General features: G+C 37.5%; 1 long non-coding RNA gene and 1 gene segment (V, D, J or C); both read right to left on the reverse strand.

Moving 5' to 3' along the window:
• Positions 1-14,995: 14,995 nt before the first annotated feature.
• Positions 14,996-16,290, reverse strand: LOC120717902. The segment is given in 2 exon segments: positions 14,996-15,328; positions 16,230-16,290. Coding segments are annotated over 2 exon segments (342 nt in total).
• Positions 16,291-17,920: 1,630 nt separating this feature from the next.
• On the reverse strand, positions 17,921-18,817 carry LOC120717921. The gene is made up of 2 exons (XR_005692298.1): positions 18,365-18,817; positions 17,921-18,288 (listed from the first exon to the last, which is right to left on the reverse strand). It is a non-coding gene; the product is annotated as an uncharacterized LOC120717921 (long non-coding RNA).
• Positions 18,818-20,681: the final 1,864 nt, after the last annotated feature.

Below are 20,681 nucleotides of genomic sequence, written 5' to 3' on the forward strand. Positions count from 1 at the left end.
AAAACAAGAATATATACTGAAGACAAAGCAAACCCTTCTCTTGATTTAGTATCACAGTGTCACTGTGACTCTTGAGGACAACAATAAACAGCAGAATCCTCTGATGTCGTCTGCAGATTCAGTTGCTTTCTGCTGTTTTCTAATATTTCTGTCTACCACTCTCTCTATCAAGAATAGCGACTCCTTAAAGCCATTGCATACACCCTTAAATCATTATTGGTCTCCTCCTCTGGTGGCTTCATATTACAAATGTGTTCATGCACTGAGAGATTTTTGTTCAGGTCTGCTGATGGTGTGTTAAGTTTGACTTTTTGGCTCAGTAATACACAGCAGTGTCTTCAGGCTGCATATTCTGTCCTTTAGAGTCACTGTCTTGCTTGACGTCTCTAAATCAATGCTGAACTTGCTCTTTAGTGAATCTTTATAGTGAGAGTCCCCAGTGTATTTCATCCCAATCCACTCTAGTCCTTTCCCTGCAGGCTGTCTGATCCAAGCTGTGTAGTAGCCACTTAGAGAATAAGAGACCTGACAGGTGATGGTCAGACGCTGACCTGGCTGCACAATCACAGAGGGTGGCTGTGTCAGCTGATCACACTTCACACCTGCAGAGAAAACATGTTGAATGTAGTTCAATTAAAAAATAATAATAATAGCTGTCGGTGTTTCTGTTCAGTGAGACTCACAAGATCCAGCAGCAGCAGAGCTACAGAGAATATGTTGATACTGAAGCTAGTATCTTCTCTTCTTCGGAAACCTCCTGCAGTATATCAGGTCTTTATATTAGCCTGGGAGGAAGTTTACTTTGCATACAGATAAACACTGACAAAATAAAAAGAAATATAGATTAAAGAGTCAGCCATGGGTACAGATTGAATTTTTGTGAGGCATAATAATAATAATAATTTTAGAGTGCAATAACGTCTCCCATTCAGGAAAAAATACCACTGTTACACAAAGTGAAAAGCTTGAAAACTTAAAAATGTACAGAATGCATTTGTTCTTTGCTTTTTAGTTTTAAAGGAAATAATATTTTTCAAATATTAAAATTAGTGCTGTCAATATTAATGTCCTTAAAATGATGTTAAGCCTAGTTTTGTGTAAACTCCAAATAAGTCCAATGGGTTTGTTATTTGTTGCACTAAAATGTTCGATGATCACACTGTTTTAGCCTAATGTACAAAATAATGTTGACGAAGGTTACTCAGAGTTTAAAGGTCAAGCCGGTCAAATAACCTTTTATGTTTCTTCCCTATTTTCCCTATTCCCTAAGAAAAACTGCTCTTTATGTTGAAATTTTTATTATTATTATTATTTAAAGACAATACCATTTTGAAAATGTACTTAAAGTACTTAAAATAGCACTTTATTTTTATGTCTGCCCAATTTTGGCCAGGGATATTATGTTTGTTTTGCCTTTTTTTCCCAGAAATTAAAAGAGCTGGAGTTTATAATATTCATGTCCATCTCTATTATTTGATTCTGTCATCCACTAAATCCCTTTTAAATTAAATAAACATTTGCGCTTTGGGACAAATTCTCTTGTGCGATTAAATGTGATTCTAAGCTTCTAATTAATTAGATAAATTTTTTTAAATCAAGTCCCACCCCTAGTATTTATATGTGCTAACAGTGTGTTCTTGTGAACTGCAGTCCACAGTGGAAGTCGCTCTCAAAGGACGAACAGAGCAAATATTTTGATAAGGCCGAAACAAAACAACAGAAAGAAGGCGTCACGCCAATGAAAACTCAGAGTGGTCCACTAAAGAAAACTATGTATGTCCAAAGTGCCAACATGCAGTTCATACATGTGCCAATCGCTGCATTAAAGGATGAAACGGTCACTGCAGAGAGTTTGTATCACCTCATGAAAATTCTAAAGTGTTTATATTTATGCGTTTGTTTTTAGGGCAAAAAGAGGAAGAGAACCTGAGACAGAGCCATGTTCTTCTTCTTCATTTGTAAAGCAGTAACATCATCAGCCACAGCCAAATGTTTTCAGCCTGCCTCACCAGCAATCACTCTGTGCACCTACCCAGGCTCAGCAGCCCTCCTCTCAACATGCATATCACGATCTACAACTGAATCACACCAGCCCTACTTCTCCATCCACATCCTCGTCCTTGGCCTCGTCTTCAGCACCCATTCAGCTTCAGACCATATAGGATCTTGCTGTCACTCCTGGAAGAATTTGACCCTGTCACTTACAAACAGTCTCAGCAACTCTCCTCTCCATGTGCAGACCACGGTCGTCAACTAAATCTTACCAGCCCTCCTGGTGATTCTGCTCCATCCACTTTTCGGCCTCCAAAGTTAAATTCTTTGAAGACTGAAAAGAGACGTGGTCACTTTTTGACGACCCCTTCACACCACAGCCCGATCAGAACTGCTCTCCTCATTCATATATGTGCACTACTCAGGCACTAAATGTAGTCTTGCTTCTATGGAGAATTCCTGTCTGGTCCTGAGTGTGATGACTCAGTGGTTTTGTTTTGATTAATATTGTCTTATGTTTCAGTTTAATTCTTGTTAAGATTTTCTAGTTCTAAGGTTTTGGTTCCCATGCTCCCCCTGTTCAGTGTCTAGTCTGTCTCTCTGTGCCTGTCCTCTTTTCTAGTCCACCCTGTCGCTTGTGCCCTCTGTTACCATGTCAGTTATGTCGTGGTGCTAAGTTCATGTCTCGGGGTCTGTGTCTTTTTGTACGCTTTGTATTTCCTGTCTTACTTTGATAGTCTCATGTGCTTAGGTAGTGTGTATAGTTTCACTTAACTCGTCTTGTCCTGCCTAAGTAGTCCCAGTTATGTTTCCCTTCTGTCTCCCATTTCTGATTGCTCCGCTGTGTATTTTAGTTCTGTCTCCTGCTTGGTGTCGCGTCATACCATCATACCCGGCTGTGTGTTCTGTCTGCCTGTTAAGCCTTGTTATGATTCCCAGTCTAGTTAGTTTTCTGTTCCTTTTGCTGTCCAGCAAATAAAGCTGAGTTCTGAGTTTAATGTAGTCTTCTTGAGTCTTGCACTTGGGTCCTACATTCAAGGATTCAAGGAGTTTTATTGTCATTCGAATCGCATGTTTACATTAGATGGAACGAAATTACGTACACACGATCCCGGAGTGAAAAGAAACAGAATTTAAAAAGTAATAAATAAATAGTTTTTGTTTTTTTGCTTTTTTAAGAACAAAACAGAATAACAAGTACTAAAATAATACAATAAATAGAGTGCAACAATCTGAGTACCAGTATGGAGTATGGATATAGAGCGTAGGTATAAATATAGGTATAAATACTTTAGCATCAAAAGGGCATGATGACCAGCATTGATAAAGTGATGGTGTCAGTAAGTGTCAGTAGTGATTAAGGTGCTACAATATCAGTTCCTGTCCATTATGCAGGAGGACACATCTGAATTCTTGTAGAGAGGCAGTGAGACAGGTGAAACAGTGGTGGAAAATCCAGCGTCAGTCTGCAAACTGCTGATAGGTTGAATGGTGGCTTGGTAACAGCTATAGACAGAAGGAAACAACCTAAGTTCACAATCAAAAATTCACAAGGAGTATGAGGCCTGGTACCAGCATGTTAGCTAATGGACTTGCGAAAGAAAGATAGACTGCAGCCTGGTTGATTACTGCAGATGAGAGACAGTTGAGTGGAAGAGGCCAGAGCTCTGCCCTTGGGTCGATCCAGGAGAAACACAACAGGCAGAGAAAAAGCAGCAGCCGCTCACCCGGACCATGACAGCAGAGCCATCAGCTTCAAGGCTTCTCTTTTGTGAGCCAGTCCCCAGACTGGATTTGGGATTGACATGCTCTCTGATTTTTAGGTTATTTGCATTTTTTAAAGATTACTGTTGCATTTAATTCTAACTTTAATCTCTGGTTCTCTTCCACAGCATGACTTCATCCAGTCTTCCTCCTCTATCACCCAGCCTGTCACACCAGATGGCCGCCCCTTCCAGAGCCTGGTTCTGCCAGAGGTTTCTTCCTGTTAAAAAGGAGTTTTTTCCTTCCCACTGTCGCCAAAGGGGCTTGCTCATAGGGGGTCATCTGATTGTTGGGTTTAAGGGTTTTTTTGTTTTCTCTTTATTGTTGTTGGGTCTTTGCCTACAATTGAATTTAATTAAATTGAACTGAATCAAATTAAACAGTGTTATTCCGATTATTTTGGCCTCTCCACTTGATGTGAGTCAATAAATAAAAAAAATAAACAAAGGATGATTCTGTCAGTTTGTACAACAGGATGAGAGAGTAGAGAAGAACAAAATTATATTTAGTGTTCAATGAATGTTATACAGCTTATTTTATTGATAGTTGTTCCTTGTACTGATCCTAACAAAACAGTTACTTTTAACACTGCAAAATTTATTTTTGTAAATCTGTTCAGTTTTATTCATATAGCACCACTTAACAAATAATTCATGTCGCAATGCACGTTATGTTGTAAGGTAAAGACCCCACAGTGTTAATCTAGGACAAATGTTTGAATTATTAACGAAGTGAAGTCGATAATCAAAGGTGAGTTTTTGGCTATGACTGACTACATATGTATACTGTGTCATGACTGGACATACATGGATGTAAACCACAACTTAACTGCTCGCCTGAGGCAAAACAGCCACAGCCGTCATTCTAACCTAAAGGTACAAATATTGATAAATGTGCAAATATTGTTAAATATTCTGTTTGTCAGGCATCCTGTTTGAAGAAAACACTTTGAAGCTACTTGAATGTATATGAACACATTTATAAGAGTACAAACACATCTCAAGGAAAATAAAAATGCTCAAATTTTAAAGATTGTAAGTTATTTTGTTCATGTATTAGTCTGTTTAGTCATTTTATGACAAGATGGATGCTGTAATTATATTTTTGTACAGTTTTTGACTTGAAGAGAGTAAAAGGAATTAGTTAGAGTGAAAAGAATTGCCTGGTAATATAAACAGAATCCGTATCGGAAAATATCTGTTAAATACACGGAAAATATGCGGTGAATTAACTGAATTTTCCATTTTAGGTGAAGGAAATGTCTGTAAGTAGTACAGAAAATATACTGTAAATCTACAGAAATGTAATAATATCAGAATCCTCAGTCGTCAAGCTGTTCATCTGCAGATACACCTGCTTTCTGTTGTTGTCTCTGGAGATGGTGAAGCGGCCTCTGAATGACTGAGAGTAGTGGATATAGCTGCAGCCACCACTGATATAAGTGATCCATCCCAGTCCTTCTCCAGCAGCCTGTCTGATCCAAACATAATGATCATCACCACTGAACCCTGAGTATGTACAGGTCAGTCTGTGGGAGTCTCCAGGCCTTTTAACCACTGGTTCAGACTCAGTCAGCGTTTGACCCTCAGAACCTGTACAGAGATGTTAAAGGCTCATTAATCCAAGCATTTCTCCTCAGAATTTTGTACTTGGTTTTTTTCCCTTTGTTTAACAAAGTGTATGTCCTTACCAGTCAATTGAAAAAACAGAAACAATCTTCTGTAATTAAAACATTTATCTTTTATTTTTGAAAGAAAAATCTGTTCTTATTTGGCTTGTAAATTAACAAGAAAAGAAAAACAACCATAAACTCATGAGAATTTATCATCAAAGCCATTTTTCTGCCAGTCTTCAGTGGTGCAGCTCAATCTTGTCGTGCCCATTTTTATATTCTGCAGCACATATTCAAAGATGGAAACAGCCTGAGTTTGCATCAGCTCCTCCTCATCATCAATCAGTTTATCAAAAGAAATGTTCAAGCTAACCAAACAATCAGATATATAAGTAATATGTATGTTCATTCATGTTTTACTCAGCAGGGTTTGATCACTCATTAGTAATACGAAGATCATTATTTTAGTTTTTCCTGATTTTACCCCAAAGTAAAATTTTAAAAAATGTTTTCGTTTATTTATAATAATATTTTTTTCCTAGAAGTTTAACTCACAACCACAGTAGATCCGACAACATTTATCAGTACAAATTAGTGCAGTTGGGTTTTCTGAGCATCCCAGTTGTCGTTCCTTCACGTCTTTCCTTGACCTCATGACATCAGCCACTGAAAAAACAAAATGACACTTTTTTGACAGGTTGACCTCCACCTTTCTATTATCTCTACAGATGGTGAGCCACTCTTTAGATAACTGAAAGAGTATGGTATAAATAATGATGAAATGTGTTTGCGTTTACTGTATTTGCCAGTATATAATAATTAATATACAAATATATATTATTTCATTATATCTTATTTAACAAACATCAGTGTGCTCATGTAAAAACTACTGGACATTTGTTTTTTGTTTTTATTTAAATCTAAAATCTTGACTACATATCTTGACTATGTATTCTTCTGAAATTATCCATAAAAGTTTACATACATTTTTTCATATTATTTTATTATTATCAGAAAATACTTTTAAGCTGTTTTTTTCAAAATATGCTTTTACATGTTGTAGTATCACAAGTGTTTTTGTGTCAGTGAGCTGATCATCATATTTTTGATCATCTACTGCCCCCTGTAGGTTTCTGTGAAACTGTATAGCTGAAGGTTTTTGTAAAGCCTCTCTCATTACTTACACCACTGTGTGTGTCTGGCACAGTAATACACAGCAGAGTCCTCTGGCTTAAACTGGACAGTCTCAGATACACCATGCTGTTGCTGTTGTCTCTGGTGATTTCTATACGTCCTTCCACACTGCTTGCATACACTGTTTTACTTGCATCAGACCAAATAACTCCAAGCCATTCTGAAGCTTTTCCTGCAGGTTGTCTGATCCAGTGCATTCCATAGCCACCAAAATTGAAACCAGTTCCTCTACAGCAGGGGTCGGCAACCCTAGGCACGCGTGCCATAGTTGGCACGCGAAGGGTTAACTGATGGCACGGCCATAGCTGGACTGGCCATCGGGCATACCGGGCATTTGCTCGGTGGCCCGATGATTTTTTTTTAATTTTTTTTTTGTAATGGTATAAACAATGAAAGGTGTTGGATTGGCCAGATGCTGGCCGGTGTGTAAAAATAACTCAGTTGTTTGGTGGTGGCATCGCGGAGCTTCCACAGATTCAGTAAAATTAACAAGTGGTGGAGGCCAGCAGGTGGATGAGAGAAAGGGGAGGCGGCCGCCGAGTGTCAGGTGAACTGAACTTCAGGTAAGACGTTATGACCTGCAGTCTATCTGGGTCAGATATAAACCAAGTTTAGGTGGAGTTTATTTTCGTTGTGCTGACTTTTTACAGTCAGTTACAATAACTCGTACTGCGTACTAGCTAGCATGACAGAGTTTCTATACAGCTGGGTGGGTGCTATGATGTTGCTGATAGTGAACTTTATTTTATTCATAAGGTTAGTTAGTAGAGTTGCCAACCGTCCCATAAAAAGACGGAATCCTCCCGCATTCAGAGAAATTATTACACGTTTCGTGTTGAGCTGAGAGGGGACGTTTGTCCCGGACTTCAGCTAGAATGAAAAAGACACAAAGCTGGAGTTATTCTTTGTCTTTGCTGCACAGCTGCCTCTTCTTCTCTCATTCTCTACCCTCCCTCTCCTGTTGCTACTTTAATCATGAAACTGATCAATGATCAGCTGATCGGCTTTTCTCTCTTGTTTGTTTATCGCCCACTTTGCGCCAGAAAGAGGAAACCGCCGGATGTCGCACTAAACAACAGCAGCACGTTTAAGCTTGATCAGCTGTTGTTAGAATTTATTTAATATTAATTTCTATCAGCTGAGGTTTGCTGGAGCCACAGCTGTAAAAAGCTGCTGGTCATGATATCGGTTTGTATATCTGGAGAGCGGGAAACATGAAGATGAAACCAGGAGATGTCCTTACTGAATCATCAGAGCTGAACAGGTGATGGAGAAACAGGTTTACCTTTTAGGTGACATGAATGAGTTGAAGGGAAGTTATGAACTGTTTCTGAGGGACAAATAACACCAGGATCCTTTTCTAAGTAACTGACAGCTGGTAACTGTGCAGGGGCGGGTCTAGCAAAGTTTTGCCAGGGGGCCAGGTAGGGCATTAACAGGGAAAGGGGGGCACAAAGAAATAATTTCTTATTCTCATTTAAAATGTCTGGCTGTTATTAAATAATTATCTGAATCTTACAACCAAAGTTTTTATCTGATGTAAAATCTATAGAAATCATACATATACCAACAAAACTGTACATCCCTGTCACAACAGGGTTTGTTTTCATTCAGAGGCGTTATGGCTTTAATACCTGGTGGGCCGGTCTCTAGTCAAAATGCCCGGCTGTTTTTTTGTCCCAGTCCAGCTCTGGACACGACACGCAGTGAATTAATCTGAGAAGGTGCATCAAAAAATAAATGGCCGCACCAGCGGTGCACATCACAAATCAGCTCGCATAGACACATTAGTTGTGCCGCTTCTTAATGACGGTATCTAGCTAACAAACCCAAGTACCAGATTCAACTTGTAATTGGCTAAAAATAACTTAGCCTGCTGGTAAGAGGGACGTCGTTAGCTTTCCACATTCTGACACTTCAAAAGCTTCAGGAGCTGTCCGCTCAGCACAGCATCAGCACCACAGAAATACATGGATACATCCATAGACTCAAGACACAATGCATTTTTGGGACTTTCTGGTGTACGGACCAATGTTTTATTTTCTGATCAAACCAGAAATCTTTAATGAGCAGCTGGATTTGTCTCGCATTAACTGGCTGAGTTAATGCCAGTTAATGCAACATCGAAGCAGCCGGAATCCACAGCTGTGCGTGTTCATGGAGCTTACATTTTCACCTGCTGGACATCACTACCTGACAAGTTTGACTGTCTTCAGAACATTACAGAGGCCTTATTGACAGTATTTGGCTCTAATATCTGTGTGAGCAGATATTCTCTCACATGAGTCCTCAGGTAGCCGTCTGAATGCTGGACACTCGGAGACCTGTGTCTCTGAGTGGGAGACCAGAGATCACATTAACATGTGTGTCTCTGTATTAACAGACATGCCATATTGGCTTAGTTTATTTTTCTTATCATTCTTGTGAGGAGACCATAAGTAGCATTTGTATTTTCTGTTGTACAGTTCATTTGCTGTTATGAAGTTCTTGTTATGGATAAAAAGTGTCTTTTTTTATTTCAAAATAGCTGATCTGCGAACAAATATAATTCTATAAAGTGGTTCTATATAGTGTGTAACTGTTAATATAGAGCGTTATTAAATTTATTGCTAATGCAATCATATGGCACACTGACTTCTGAGGAAATTTTAAATGGCACTCGCCATCAGAAAGGTTGCCTACCCCTGCTCTACAGGAAAGACTGAGGGCTTCCTGAGGATTTTTCAACACTGGAGTGGAGGGAATGGACTCCATAGCCTGGCCATTCAGACCTGCCAAAAAACATGAAAATTATAAATAAAAAAGATCAGTAATGTGAGAAACAAATTCAAGTACATGTAATCAATTTCCACATTCTGTATTGTATATTCTAGTGACTTACAAGGCAGACAGAGCACTGCCAGCAGAGCAGACAAACTGAGCAACATCTTGAAAGAGAAGGTGTGAAGCAAATACTTTGAGAGCCAGTCATTAAAAGAACCTGAGTGTACCATGTGAATTTCAATAGGGAGGGGCTAAACTATCTGGGTCACATAAAATTCAAATGCATCTCAAAATAAAAACATTGCATTTAATTCACTCTTTTACTTCTGCATTAGTTTTTCTTCCAAACATGGACTCACTTGTTGATGGGAATAGTTTTTTAGCAGTAAAAGACATCGTACTCACTCTTTTTCTGGGTATTGTTTTCCAGGAAACTCTTGCCCAGAGATGCATGTTTCTAATCTCATCTGAATCTCATCCTACCAACCTGCTGACTATTTATGTTTGTATTAATTACTGTCTCTTTAACATTTTCATTTCTCTCTTGACTTTTTACTCACCCCACCTGATCACAACAGATTGATGCCCTCCGTGAGCCTGGGTGTCCTGGAGGTTTCATTCAACTAAAGGAAGTTTGACTCTCTCCCTACTGTACTTTCAGTCAACTTAGATTTCTCTTGAAAACATTATTTGGTATTTATTTTACAACATTAAGTGCACAGAAAATAATTTATTTTATTTTTATTCACAAGACATATGATGGCTCTTGCAACAAAAGGGTTTTTTCATGATCAATATTTTATTGTATTGTAATATTTTTTAATTAAATTTATTTCTCCTTTTTCTTCTAGTTTGCCCACTCTCCTCTTTGGCCCTACCTTTCAGTGGGTTGCTCTGGCTCCAGGGCTCTATGCTTCAGATTTGACTTTCCCAATCTGCAGTGCTCTTTTTATAATGTTCATCACCTCTTGGTTTCTCTTTTTCATCCTTTCCAGTTATTACAGATAATGGCACCTCTTGAATCAAGCTTTCCAAGAGGTCCTTTTTCTTTTTTTTCTCCACTGTCATGGTTTTTCTTTGTAATATTGTTAGGACTTTACCTTACAATATAAAGTATGATTAGATGATATTTTCTTTAAAGTAATAATGTATGAATAAAAATGGATTTAATGGAATGTCAAAGAAATTAGAATAAAAGATTTCATGCTGACGATTGCTAACTCATGAATTATTTCAATCTATTTTGTAGACAATTAAATTAACTATTTAAATCATTACAACTGGAATTAAAACTCCATCCATCCATCTGTCTATTCTGTACTTCTTAGCCGATTCATCATTGTGGACAGCATTGGTGTCCATGCTGTCAGTGTTTCTGTTCATTGAGACTCACAGGATCCAGCAGCCAGCAGCAGAACATGTTGGTGCTGAAGGTGATCTGGCGGGAGCTTCTCATCTGATGAAACTGACGGACTGATTTCAAGTCTTCAAGTCAAACTGAGAGGAAGTTCACTTTGCATACACATGGAAACTGTCAGGTTATAACAGAAAGATGCGTTGCTGCTTTGCTAACAGAGAGTTTGTAGGGGTGAGAAACTGAACTGTAACTTTAAAAACAGATTTATTTTAACAAGAATCAATCATTAATTTATGTTTTTTAGGCTACATGAGCTGTTGAGTGTTTTATGTTTATCATACACATTACTGTGAAAGTATGAACAAGGTAAACCAAAATGGATTCTATTCATTATAACCAAAATTTATGTATGAATGAACTTATTAGAGATAATGCAGTTCTATTGCTTGTTTTTTATGAGTTGGAAGTCATTTTGTGAATGTCATGGTCCTGGGTCGGTCACAGTGTTTTTGGTTGTGTACTTTTACTTTTGATAGTTTTTTTGTATTATGACTGTTGTTTTGGGTTTCCCAGGGTTTAGTTGTGTTCCCTGTGTTTGGTGTCATCCCTGCTTGTGTATCCCCTTTAGTGTCCGTGTCTCTGAGTCTGTGTCATTACGTGTATGTGTTTCCTGTTTTACTTTGAAGGTCTCTGTCTGATGTCAGTGTGTTCTGTTTACGTTTCCCCCGCCTCGTCAGCTGTTGGGTCTCCCAGGTGTGTTTCCCTCCTGTTTCAGATCCCCTGATTACTGGTGTGTGTATGTGTTCCCTCGTCCTCGTGGCTGGTTTGTCTGCTTCTCTCCGTCCGTCTTCCGTGTATTTCCTCGTACCTCCCCACGTATCTGTTTCTGGTTAGTTTCTGTTAGTTTTTCCCGGTTTAGGTTTTCTTAGTTTCATGTTCACCCTCGCCATTTCTGTTTGTATCTACTTTTGTTCAATAAACTCACTTGCATCAGAGCTGCCGCATTTTGGGTCCTAAATAATTCTCACAAGGCTTGCCCCGGCAACCCGTGACAGTGAATGTAAATTGCTAATTTTAAATGCTGTGTGTTTCTTCACCTTGGTTCACTGTGGCTCTCAGGCAAAATAACAAACAACAGAATCCTCCTGTTGTCACCTGCAGATACACTTGCTTTCTGTTGTTGTCTCTGGACCATAGATATTTATATTGAAATTAGTTTTGCACTGACTCCTTCTCAGCAAACTGTATCACTGTTCCACAGAGTCAAAATACTAGAATAATAATATTTGAAAGTAATATTCTAACAACAGATTATCAACTTAAACGTGCTGCTGTTGTTTAGTGTGTTACAAGAAAACAAAACATCGGCCCATAAAAGCCAAAAATCACCATCGGCCCACTGGGCAAATGTATGCCCGATGGCCAGTCCAGTTGTGTGTATAACTGGGTAACTGCATTTGTAATTGTGCATTATGTTACAAACTCTGATTGTGTTGTCTAACAAAGAACTATGGCAGTTATGAGTGTAGTCATGAATTAGTTTTAATTTTCATATTTTTCAGTTTGGTTCAAATTGGAATTTTAGCACTTCTATAGGTATTTGACTTCTTCATGAAATAAATGTTATATTTTCATTGGATACTCACAATATTCCCACATGATAGTTAGTTTATTAGTTTATTTCTGTATGGTATAAAATGCCATACAGAAAGAGGATCAAATCTTCCTTTGATTTTGTCCCAGAGTCCCAGGGTCTTCAGGACCAGTTCAAACAAGAACACCACTTAAAGCCTCCTCTGTCATTAAAATGGACAACAGAAAGGAATTAGAAGACATTGTGGAAAGTGTGAAGTCTCTATTGACAATATAATTCTGGGGCCAGCAATCCTCCTTCTCCTCCTCCTCCTTTCCCTGCTGGACTTCTCTGTGTCTAGTTTTTAAATGCAAGAATGCTTGAAGTGTCTGAGTCAATGCTGAACTTTTTCTTCAGTGAGTCTTTATAGTGAGAGCTCCCACTACTTTTCCTTTTTTTTTGCCTGCAGGCTGAATGATCAGCTGTCCAGGAGCTGACAGGTGAGACATTTGTCAGACATTAATCTTCAGTTCATTTCTAAAAAGCTGAAAGCAAATTCTGACTTGTTTTGATGTGGTGAGTTTTGTACAAAGTTTCTTCCTCTTGTGTCACTGTGACTCTTGAGCACAATAATAAACAGCAGAATCCTCACTACTCAAGCTGCTCATCTGCAGATACACCTGCATTCTGCTTTTTCCTCTGAATGACTGAGAATTGTGGGTGCTAAAACCACTGTAGATAAAAGGGATCCACTCCAGTCCTTTTCCAGCAGCCTGTCTGACCCAAGCAGCATGAATATCACTGCTGAACCCTGAGTATGTACAGGTCAGTCTGTGGGAGTCTCCAGCCCTTCTAACCGCTGGTTCAGACTCAGCCAGTGTTTGACCTTCAGTACCTAAAAAGTGTTAAGATTTCATTAGTGCAATAAAAATTTCTTTCCATAGTTTTATCGGTCAAATTAATTAGTTTGTCCTTACGAGCTGAGAAATAAAATGGAAAAAGTTAAAGTGCTAAATGTTGTTGTTGTTGTTGTTATCCAGTCTGCAGAGTGTATGTTGAGTCTTTGTGTTTTGTGCTGCAACATATATGAAGACAGTAAAGATAACAGTTTTGCATTGTCTCCACCTCTTTTCAACACCTTTTAATTCATGGGGCATAATTTAAACTGACGATATCATGAACAGTAAAGACACTAAAAGTCATATAGTATGACTGAATAAAAATAATCTACAATTTATTCATGGTCTTAGAGCTCCTCCTCTGGTGGTTCCATGTTATAACTGTTCAGGCATTGAGAGGTTCTTGTTCAGTTCTGTTGATGGTTTGTGATACTGTGGCTCTCGAGCACAATAATAAACAGCTGAATCCTCAGTTGTCAAGCTGTTCATCTGCAGATACACCTGCTTTCTGCTGTTGTCTCTGGAGATGGTGAAGCGGCCTCTGACTGACTGAGAATAGAAGATATAGCTGCTATCACTCTGGATGAAAGCAATCCACTCCAGTCCTTTTCCAGCAGCCTGTCTGACCCAAGCAGCATGAATATCACTGCTGAACCCTGAGTATGTACAGGTCAGTCTGTGTGAGTCTCCAGGCCTTTTAATCACTGATTCAGACTCAGTCAGTGTTTGACCTTCAGTACCTACAGACAAAAACATAATTAGCTTCTTTATATCAAACATATCTTAATGTTTGCAGAAGAAATGTGCTGTCCTTACCAGCCCAGTAAACTGACACTATAAGAAAAAAACAGGTAAACCCAGGACAGTTCATTGTAAAAGTCATGTCTCTCTGCTCACTCTACAGTCATGAAAATCAGTCTTGCAGTCCCTTTGTTATATTTGGCAAAACATGTGTAAAAATCTGAATTTGCATAAACTCCTCCTTAAAGAAAAATACACTTCATCTCATACAAACAACTGCACACCACTTAATATAAAATATTTAAGCAAATATTACATATATACATATATATATATGTAAATGATTATTATTATTTGTTACTTAATGACGAACATTTTTCTCTCAAAATCTATACACCAATTTATTTCTGATACATCAGTAAAAAAAATTCCATATATATTCATTATTAAATGTGTGCTGCATAAAGTAATACAGTAATTAACAATAGGAACATTATGAATCTTTACTGTTAAAGCTCATGTTGATGGAAGTGGATTCACTACAACATCAGCTGTTGCTTAAAAACAGGAACTACAGCAGTAAACATTTTATGAGGCATCCAAAACTCCTTAAAACAAAACTAAACTCCAGTAACACTAATCCTCAGCATGGTGAATGATGGACGTATCAAAAAGGGTTTTCCATACAAAAAACAATTATATAAAAAAGTAACCAAACACCACTGACAGAATAAGGAACAACAAGGTGTTTGCCCACAGCCAAGCAAAAACAAGAATTCATAATTAGACTATTTGATCTTGACATTATGATGTTTATCATTTAGATTTCATGGTGTCGCTATGAATCTTGAGAAAAACAATAAACAGCAGAATCCTCTGATGCCGTCTGCAGATTCAGTTGCTTTCTGCTGTTTTCTCTGGAGATGGTAAACTGGTGCTGAACTACTGCGAGTAATATTTCTGTCTAACACTCCTTCTATCAAGAATAGGGACCCCTTAAAACAATTTCCCTTTTTTCCTAAATACACCTTAAAATTATTGTTGGTCTTAGAGCTCCTCCTCTGGTGGCTTCATGTTACAAATGTATTCATGCACTGAGGTGTTTTTGTTCAGCTCTATTGATGTTTTGTGCTACCGTGACTCTCTGGCACAGTAATACACAGCAGTGTCTTCAGGCTGCATATTCTGTCCATTTAGAGTCACTGTCTTGCTTGAAGTGTCTAAGTCAATGCTGAATTTGTTCTTCAGTGAATCTTTGTAGTATGAAGTTGAAGTATGTTTCATCCCAATCCACTCCAGTCCTTTCCCTGCAGGCTGTCTGATCCAAGCTGTGTAGTAGCCAAGAGAATAAGAGACCTGACAGGTGATGGTCAGATGCTGACCTGGCTGCACAATAACAGAGGCTGGCTGTGTCAGCTGCTCACACTTCACACCTGTGGAGAAAACATGTTTTATGTATTAAAAGTAAGAATCACTGTGCTGTGATCATAGTGCTTCTGTTCAGTGAGACTCACAGGATCCAGCAGCCAGCAGCAGCAGCAGAGCTACAGAGAACATGTTGGTGCTCAAGATGATCTGATGGGAGCTTCTCATCTTCTTCTGTGACTGACAGCATGATATCAGACTTTATATCAGCCTGTGAGGAAGTTTGATTTGCATACAGATGGATGCTGACAGATTATAAGAGAAAACAGATTGCACTGTGGCATTCAGTAGTAAGAAAAAGATATGATGATATGATTCATTCATGTTCAATTTTAGTATTTTAAACTTCTAGATTTCTTGTAGAAATGTAAAAATATTTTCTAACATATTTGACAAAAGGTTTATTCAGAAAATCAAACACTGCAAAGTCAGCTACTGACCTTTTAGCGTGCATTTGTATGTGCATATTTATGCTGGTCGTTGTGTATCTGGCACAGTAACACACAGCACAGTGCTCTGGTATTAGTCTGTGCATGCTGCTGACATATCCGTCTGCAAGTGCATCACTTTGTATCAATCCCATTGAGTAAAATGCAAAGCATATTTACCAGATTTCTTAATTATGAAGTACATGCTTATTCTAAGCACCTTTGGATCTTTTTCTTTATCATATGTAAATATCTCATATATAAATGCTACTTTGTTTTTAATGAGAAATTGATGGTCTATTGATCCAAGAGTATCTGCACAGGTTTTTGGTGGACTGTAGATTGCACTGGTGCCTCTTTATAGGAATGTTGTACTAACTGATCAGTCACACCTGTGAAGAAAACATGTTGAATATAATTCTTACAGAAGTAACGGTGTGTAGTGTCCATGCTGTCAGTGTTTCTGTTCAGTGAGACTCACAGGATCCAGCAGCCAGTAGACGTAGAGCTAAAGAGAACATGTTGATACTGAAAGTGATCAGCTTCTCGTTTTTTGCTGCAACCAGCAGCAATAAATCAAGTTTTTATATCAGTCTGGGTGAGGCTTACTTTGCATATAGAGACACTGATAGATTATTAGAGAAATATCGATTGGTCAGACCAAGAAAGGGAAATGATAAGATTTATCAACGCTGATTCCATTATTGATATTACTTATCAATTCTCATTTGGTTGTCATTGGTTCTACTTTGAGAGTCACCACCATCTCTAAGCAGCATATCAAAAATGCTTACATTTTTTCTCTTTATTAATGCAAGCAAATAACTGTTATTTAGTGTTTTGATACTAAAGGGTTGATACATGCAGCACTGACACTGCTGAAAGGCAGTTCTTATATATTATTATTTTTATATATTCAGATATTCATAAACATTATACTTATATATTAATACCATATTATTTGTTTTTGAATCATCTCTGTGTACTGACTGTATCTGTGTGATTTATTGTACATACTATGTTGGAACAAAATATATAAAATAAAAATACCCAAATGAATTCTATTTAGTCTGAACTGAATTAATGCTGATTAATGCATTTCAGATGGTTTTTCTTCACAATGGTGTTGATGTTGAACAGCAGTTAATTCATTTATGTTGATGTAAACTGCATTAAGCAAGTTTTCCATGTACTTGGACAACATTTATTCCTCATGTGTCACTGTAGCTCTGGAGCACAATAATAAAAAGAGTGTAGATTTCATTATTATTATTATTATTATTATTATTATTATTATTATTATTATTACTATTATTATTATTCCTGTGTTTATAAAGGCAGCCTGTTCATAGGGTAGTCTCTGAATAAGAATCCAGAGCTTGTACAAATCAGTCTGTGAGATTCTCCAGACTTTTGAATGACTGGTTCAGATTCTGTCAGAGTCTGACCATGAATACATGTCAAGTTAAATAGTTTGAAAACACAAATAAATGTTGTGTAATGTTAGGGCCTATAAATGTTTTTATGTGCCCAGCATAATAAGTGTCTATACTGCCTTTTGAACTACAGATGACTGTTTAAATACCTTGAAATATATCACTGATAAATTGATGAGCAATAAAATAAATGTTTCGAGGAGCAAGGGGAAATCATTTCGTATTTACAGCACTTGTTTTGGAGAAATGTAATTGCAGTGTCACTACCTCAGTCAGACTCCCAGGATTCAGCAACAAACAGCATCAGCAGAGCTACAGAGAACATGTTGGTGCTCAAGGTGAACTGATGGGAGCTTCTTCTGTTCACAGCACTAACATCACTCTTTATAAGAGTCTGTGAGGAAGTTTCCTTTGGATGCAGACTGGCAATGACAAATTATTATAGTGATATGAATTCTCCTGTCACTAATAGTTAGAGATTGCTGTCAAGGTGCAAAAATTATTTGGTGCATACACAAAAAAATTTAATTCACAACACTAGCTCAAAGATGTTTGACCTTTTTTATATCACTGATGAAATTCAAAACATTTAGATAAAGCAAAAGAAAAAAATTACACATACACAGAGATGAGCACAATGTTTCTGTCAGTATGTAGATGTGTATTATTTTGTAAAGGTGAATGCTCTATTTTTTCAGCAAAGCAAATTTAACTACAGGAATTTAATAAAAAAAAATTTTTGATGAATTGAGTTTTGTACAGAGTTTCTTCCTCTTGGGTCACTGTGGCTCTCAAGCACAATAATAAACAGCTGAATCCTCAGTTATCAAGCTGTTCATCTGCAGATACACCTGCTTTCTACTGTTGTCTCTGGAGATGGTAAATCTGCCTCTGAATGACTGAGAGTAGTAGATGCCACTACTGTCACCCCAGATGAAGTAGTAGTAGATATAGCTACTATCATCCTCAATATAAGCATATCAAGTCTGACCCAAGCAGCATGAATATCATCACTGAACCCTGAGTATGTACAGGTCAGTCTGTGTGAGTCTCCGGGCCTTTTAATCACTGATTCAGACTCAGTCAGTGTTTGACCCTCAGTGCCTACAGACAAAAACATGATTAATTTCTTTATTTCAAAGATATCATAATGTTTGCAGAAGAAATGTGCTGTCCTTACCAGCCAAGTAAACTGACACTATAAGAAAAACAAACATAAAGCCAGAACAGCTCATTGTAAAAGTCATGTCCCTCTGCTCACTCTACAGTCATGAAAATCAACCATGTAGTCCTTGTGTTATATTTGGCAACACTTGTGAATTTGCATCAGTTTCTTCTCCACAAAGAGGAACACATGTCATGTCACACAAACTTCTGCACACCACTTATCAGGTAAATCTTATCAGGAAAACGCACAAATTATGCTTATTGGTTATTACATAATATATAATAATGTTTTCTCAAACCTTGTGAATTTCTGATAGATTAGTAAAACTATATGACTTGTTACTTTAGCAGGTCATGTTGATGGCATCTCTGAAAAAGCTTCACAAACAACAGCTGTTGCTTAAAAACCAGCACTAAATGAGTAAACCATTTTATCAGACATCTAAACCTCCACAAAAAAGTAAATCCTCAGTACCTTCAAATAAGCAGCCCATTAGATACAATGATGCAGATATTTTATTTGTCCTTTCACCAGTGAAAGTAAATGTATCATCCTTATCTGACCAGTTGATTAAAAGAATGAGAAAAGTGAACCAAATGTGAAGTCTGAACATGATGAAAACTATTTGCTGTATTTCTGTTCAGTCTACAGTTGGTATAGTGTCTGTCTTAAAGTCTTTAGCATTTATGTAAAAAAGAACAAAAACATAGTTTTGCATCAGCTCCTCCCTCTCAAAGAGAATCACACTACAGCCAATTTCAGTATACTAGAATTTATTGACTTAACTATTGTTACATTAATTGCATTCTGATCTGACAAATTTTGTAAATCCAAACTTTCTTTGTATTCATTTACTCTTTGGTCACCAAATCATACTTGATAACTCATTAAGGGTTATGATGAGAAAATCAACAGGAATTAAAACTGAACTTTTAAACTCGTTTATTATTACTTTCTGATTCGATTGGTCACTTGATTATCACTTGATAATCATTTATTTGAATATGAAAACTCAATTTAACTTGTTGATTTGATGTGCTGAGTTTTTGTGCACTGTGGCTTTTGAGCATAAAAATAAACAGCAGAATCATCATTCATCAAGCTCTTCATGTGCTGACACACATACTTTCTGCTAAAACCTGAGTATGTACAGGTCAGTGTTTGACCCTCACTACCTACTGAAATGTTAGCAAATCATTATTGTAATCACATTTCTTTATATCAGTCAACTGAATGTCTGTCAGCTGAGAAATAAAGCAGAAACTGCAAAACAACTAAATAAACTGATCTGGTCATTGTTAAAGTCAGAATGTCTTTCAACAGTCAACAGCGTGTCTGTTAGATTGAATCCCGACTTTTACTCTTGACCATATATATTTATATTGAAATTAGTTTTGCATTGACTCCTCCTCAGCAAAGAATACCTGAAAGAGGCGAAAATTATCCTGATTTTATGGTGACCACTGAAGCTGATGAGCAGTGGGATGTATTAAGCAGTGGCCCCTTTGAAAGCAGTATGTGCTGTGCAAACCTCTCAGTTGAGTGAATGACCTAAAATGTATGTTTCTCTGGCCGCTGTGCTCTGCCTTTTGTATTTCATTTGTTGTGCCTGCTGATAATCTTTACAGACACTGTATGCTCCCGGTTATTGTCATCGTGTTATTTCTACTGGGACAAAATCATGGGCATCATCCAGAGAGCACTTTGCTCAACTCAGCAGCAAACTGTTCATGTGCAACAGAAGCCATTGGAAATATTGGTATGTATTCAGTAAGAGCCCTTAAGATTCCTGTTATGAAGCTGGTAAAGCCAAAGGGACACAACCAGAAACAAAACTTCAACTAAATCACTGACCAACTAACTGCTGTATGTTTTAAATAGGTGATAGAATAACATGTTTCCTAACAAATAAGTCCTAATAGAACATATTGTAGTTGCAAACTTTTACACCCAGGGAACTAAAGGTTAGATGAAGATAAAAGCAAGAAAAGCTTGTCAAAATGTAGGTCCTTATGTAGATCTAAAAGCCTTCTCTCACAAACCCAAGTGCTGTAAGGATCCAACAAAAATATACATGATTAATAAAACCAGTAACATTATAATCAGCTCCACGTGTTTAAATAACGGCAAAAAACAACTGTTAACAGGCTTAATTCATGTGTGAGACAACTTCTTTCCAACATCATAGCAGAGCTAGTTTTTAAGGGGCTAAGCAGGCAGTGAGTTGTTTACTTCCTGTCTAAAGTTTCTGCCACACTGACACTTGAATCATTACACATGCAAAATCCTTCCTAACATCACAACAAAATAACACGATATTAGAAGATGT

This window comes from Simochromis diagramma, unplaced genomic scaffold, assembly GCF_900408965.1.
Source record: "Simochromis diagramma unplaced genomic scaffold, fSimDia1.1 OVJJ01000510.1, whole genome shotgun sequence".
NCBI classification, from domain to species: Eukaryota; Metazoa; Chordata; class Actinopteri; order Cichliformes; family Cichlidae; genus Simochromis; species Simochromis diagramma.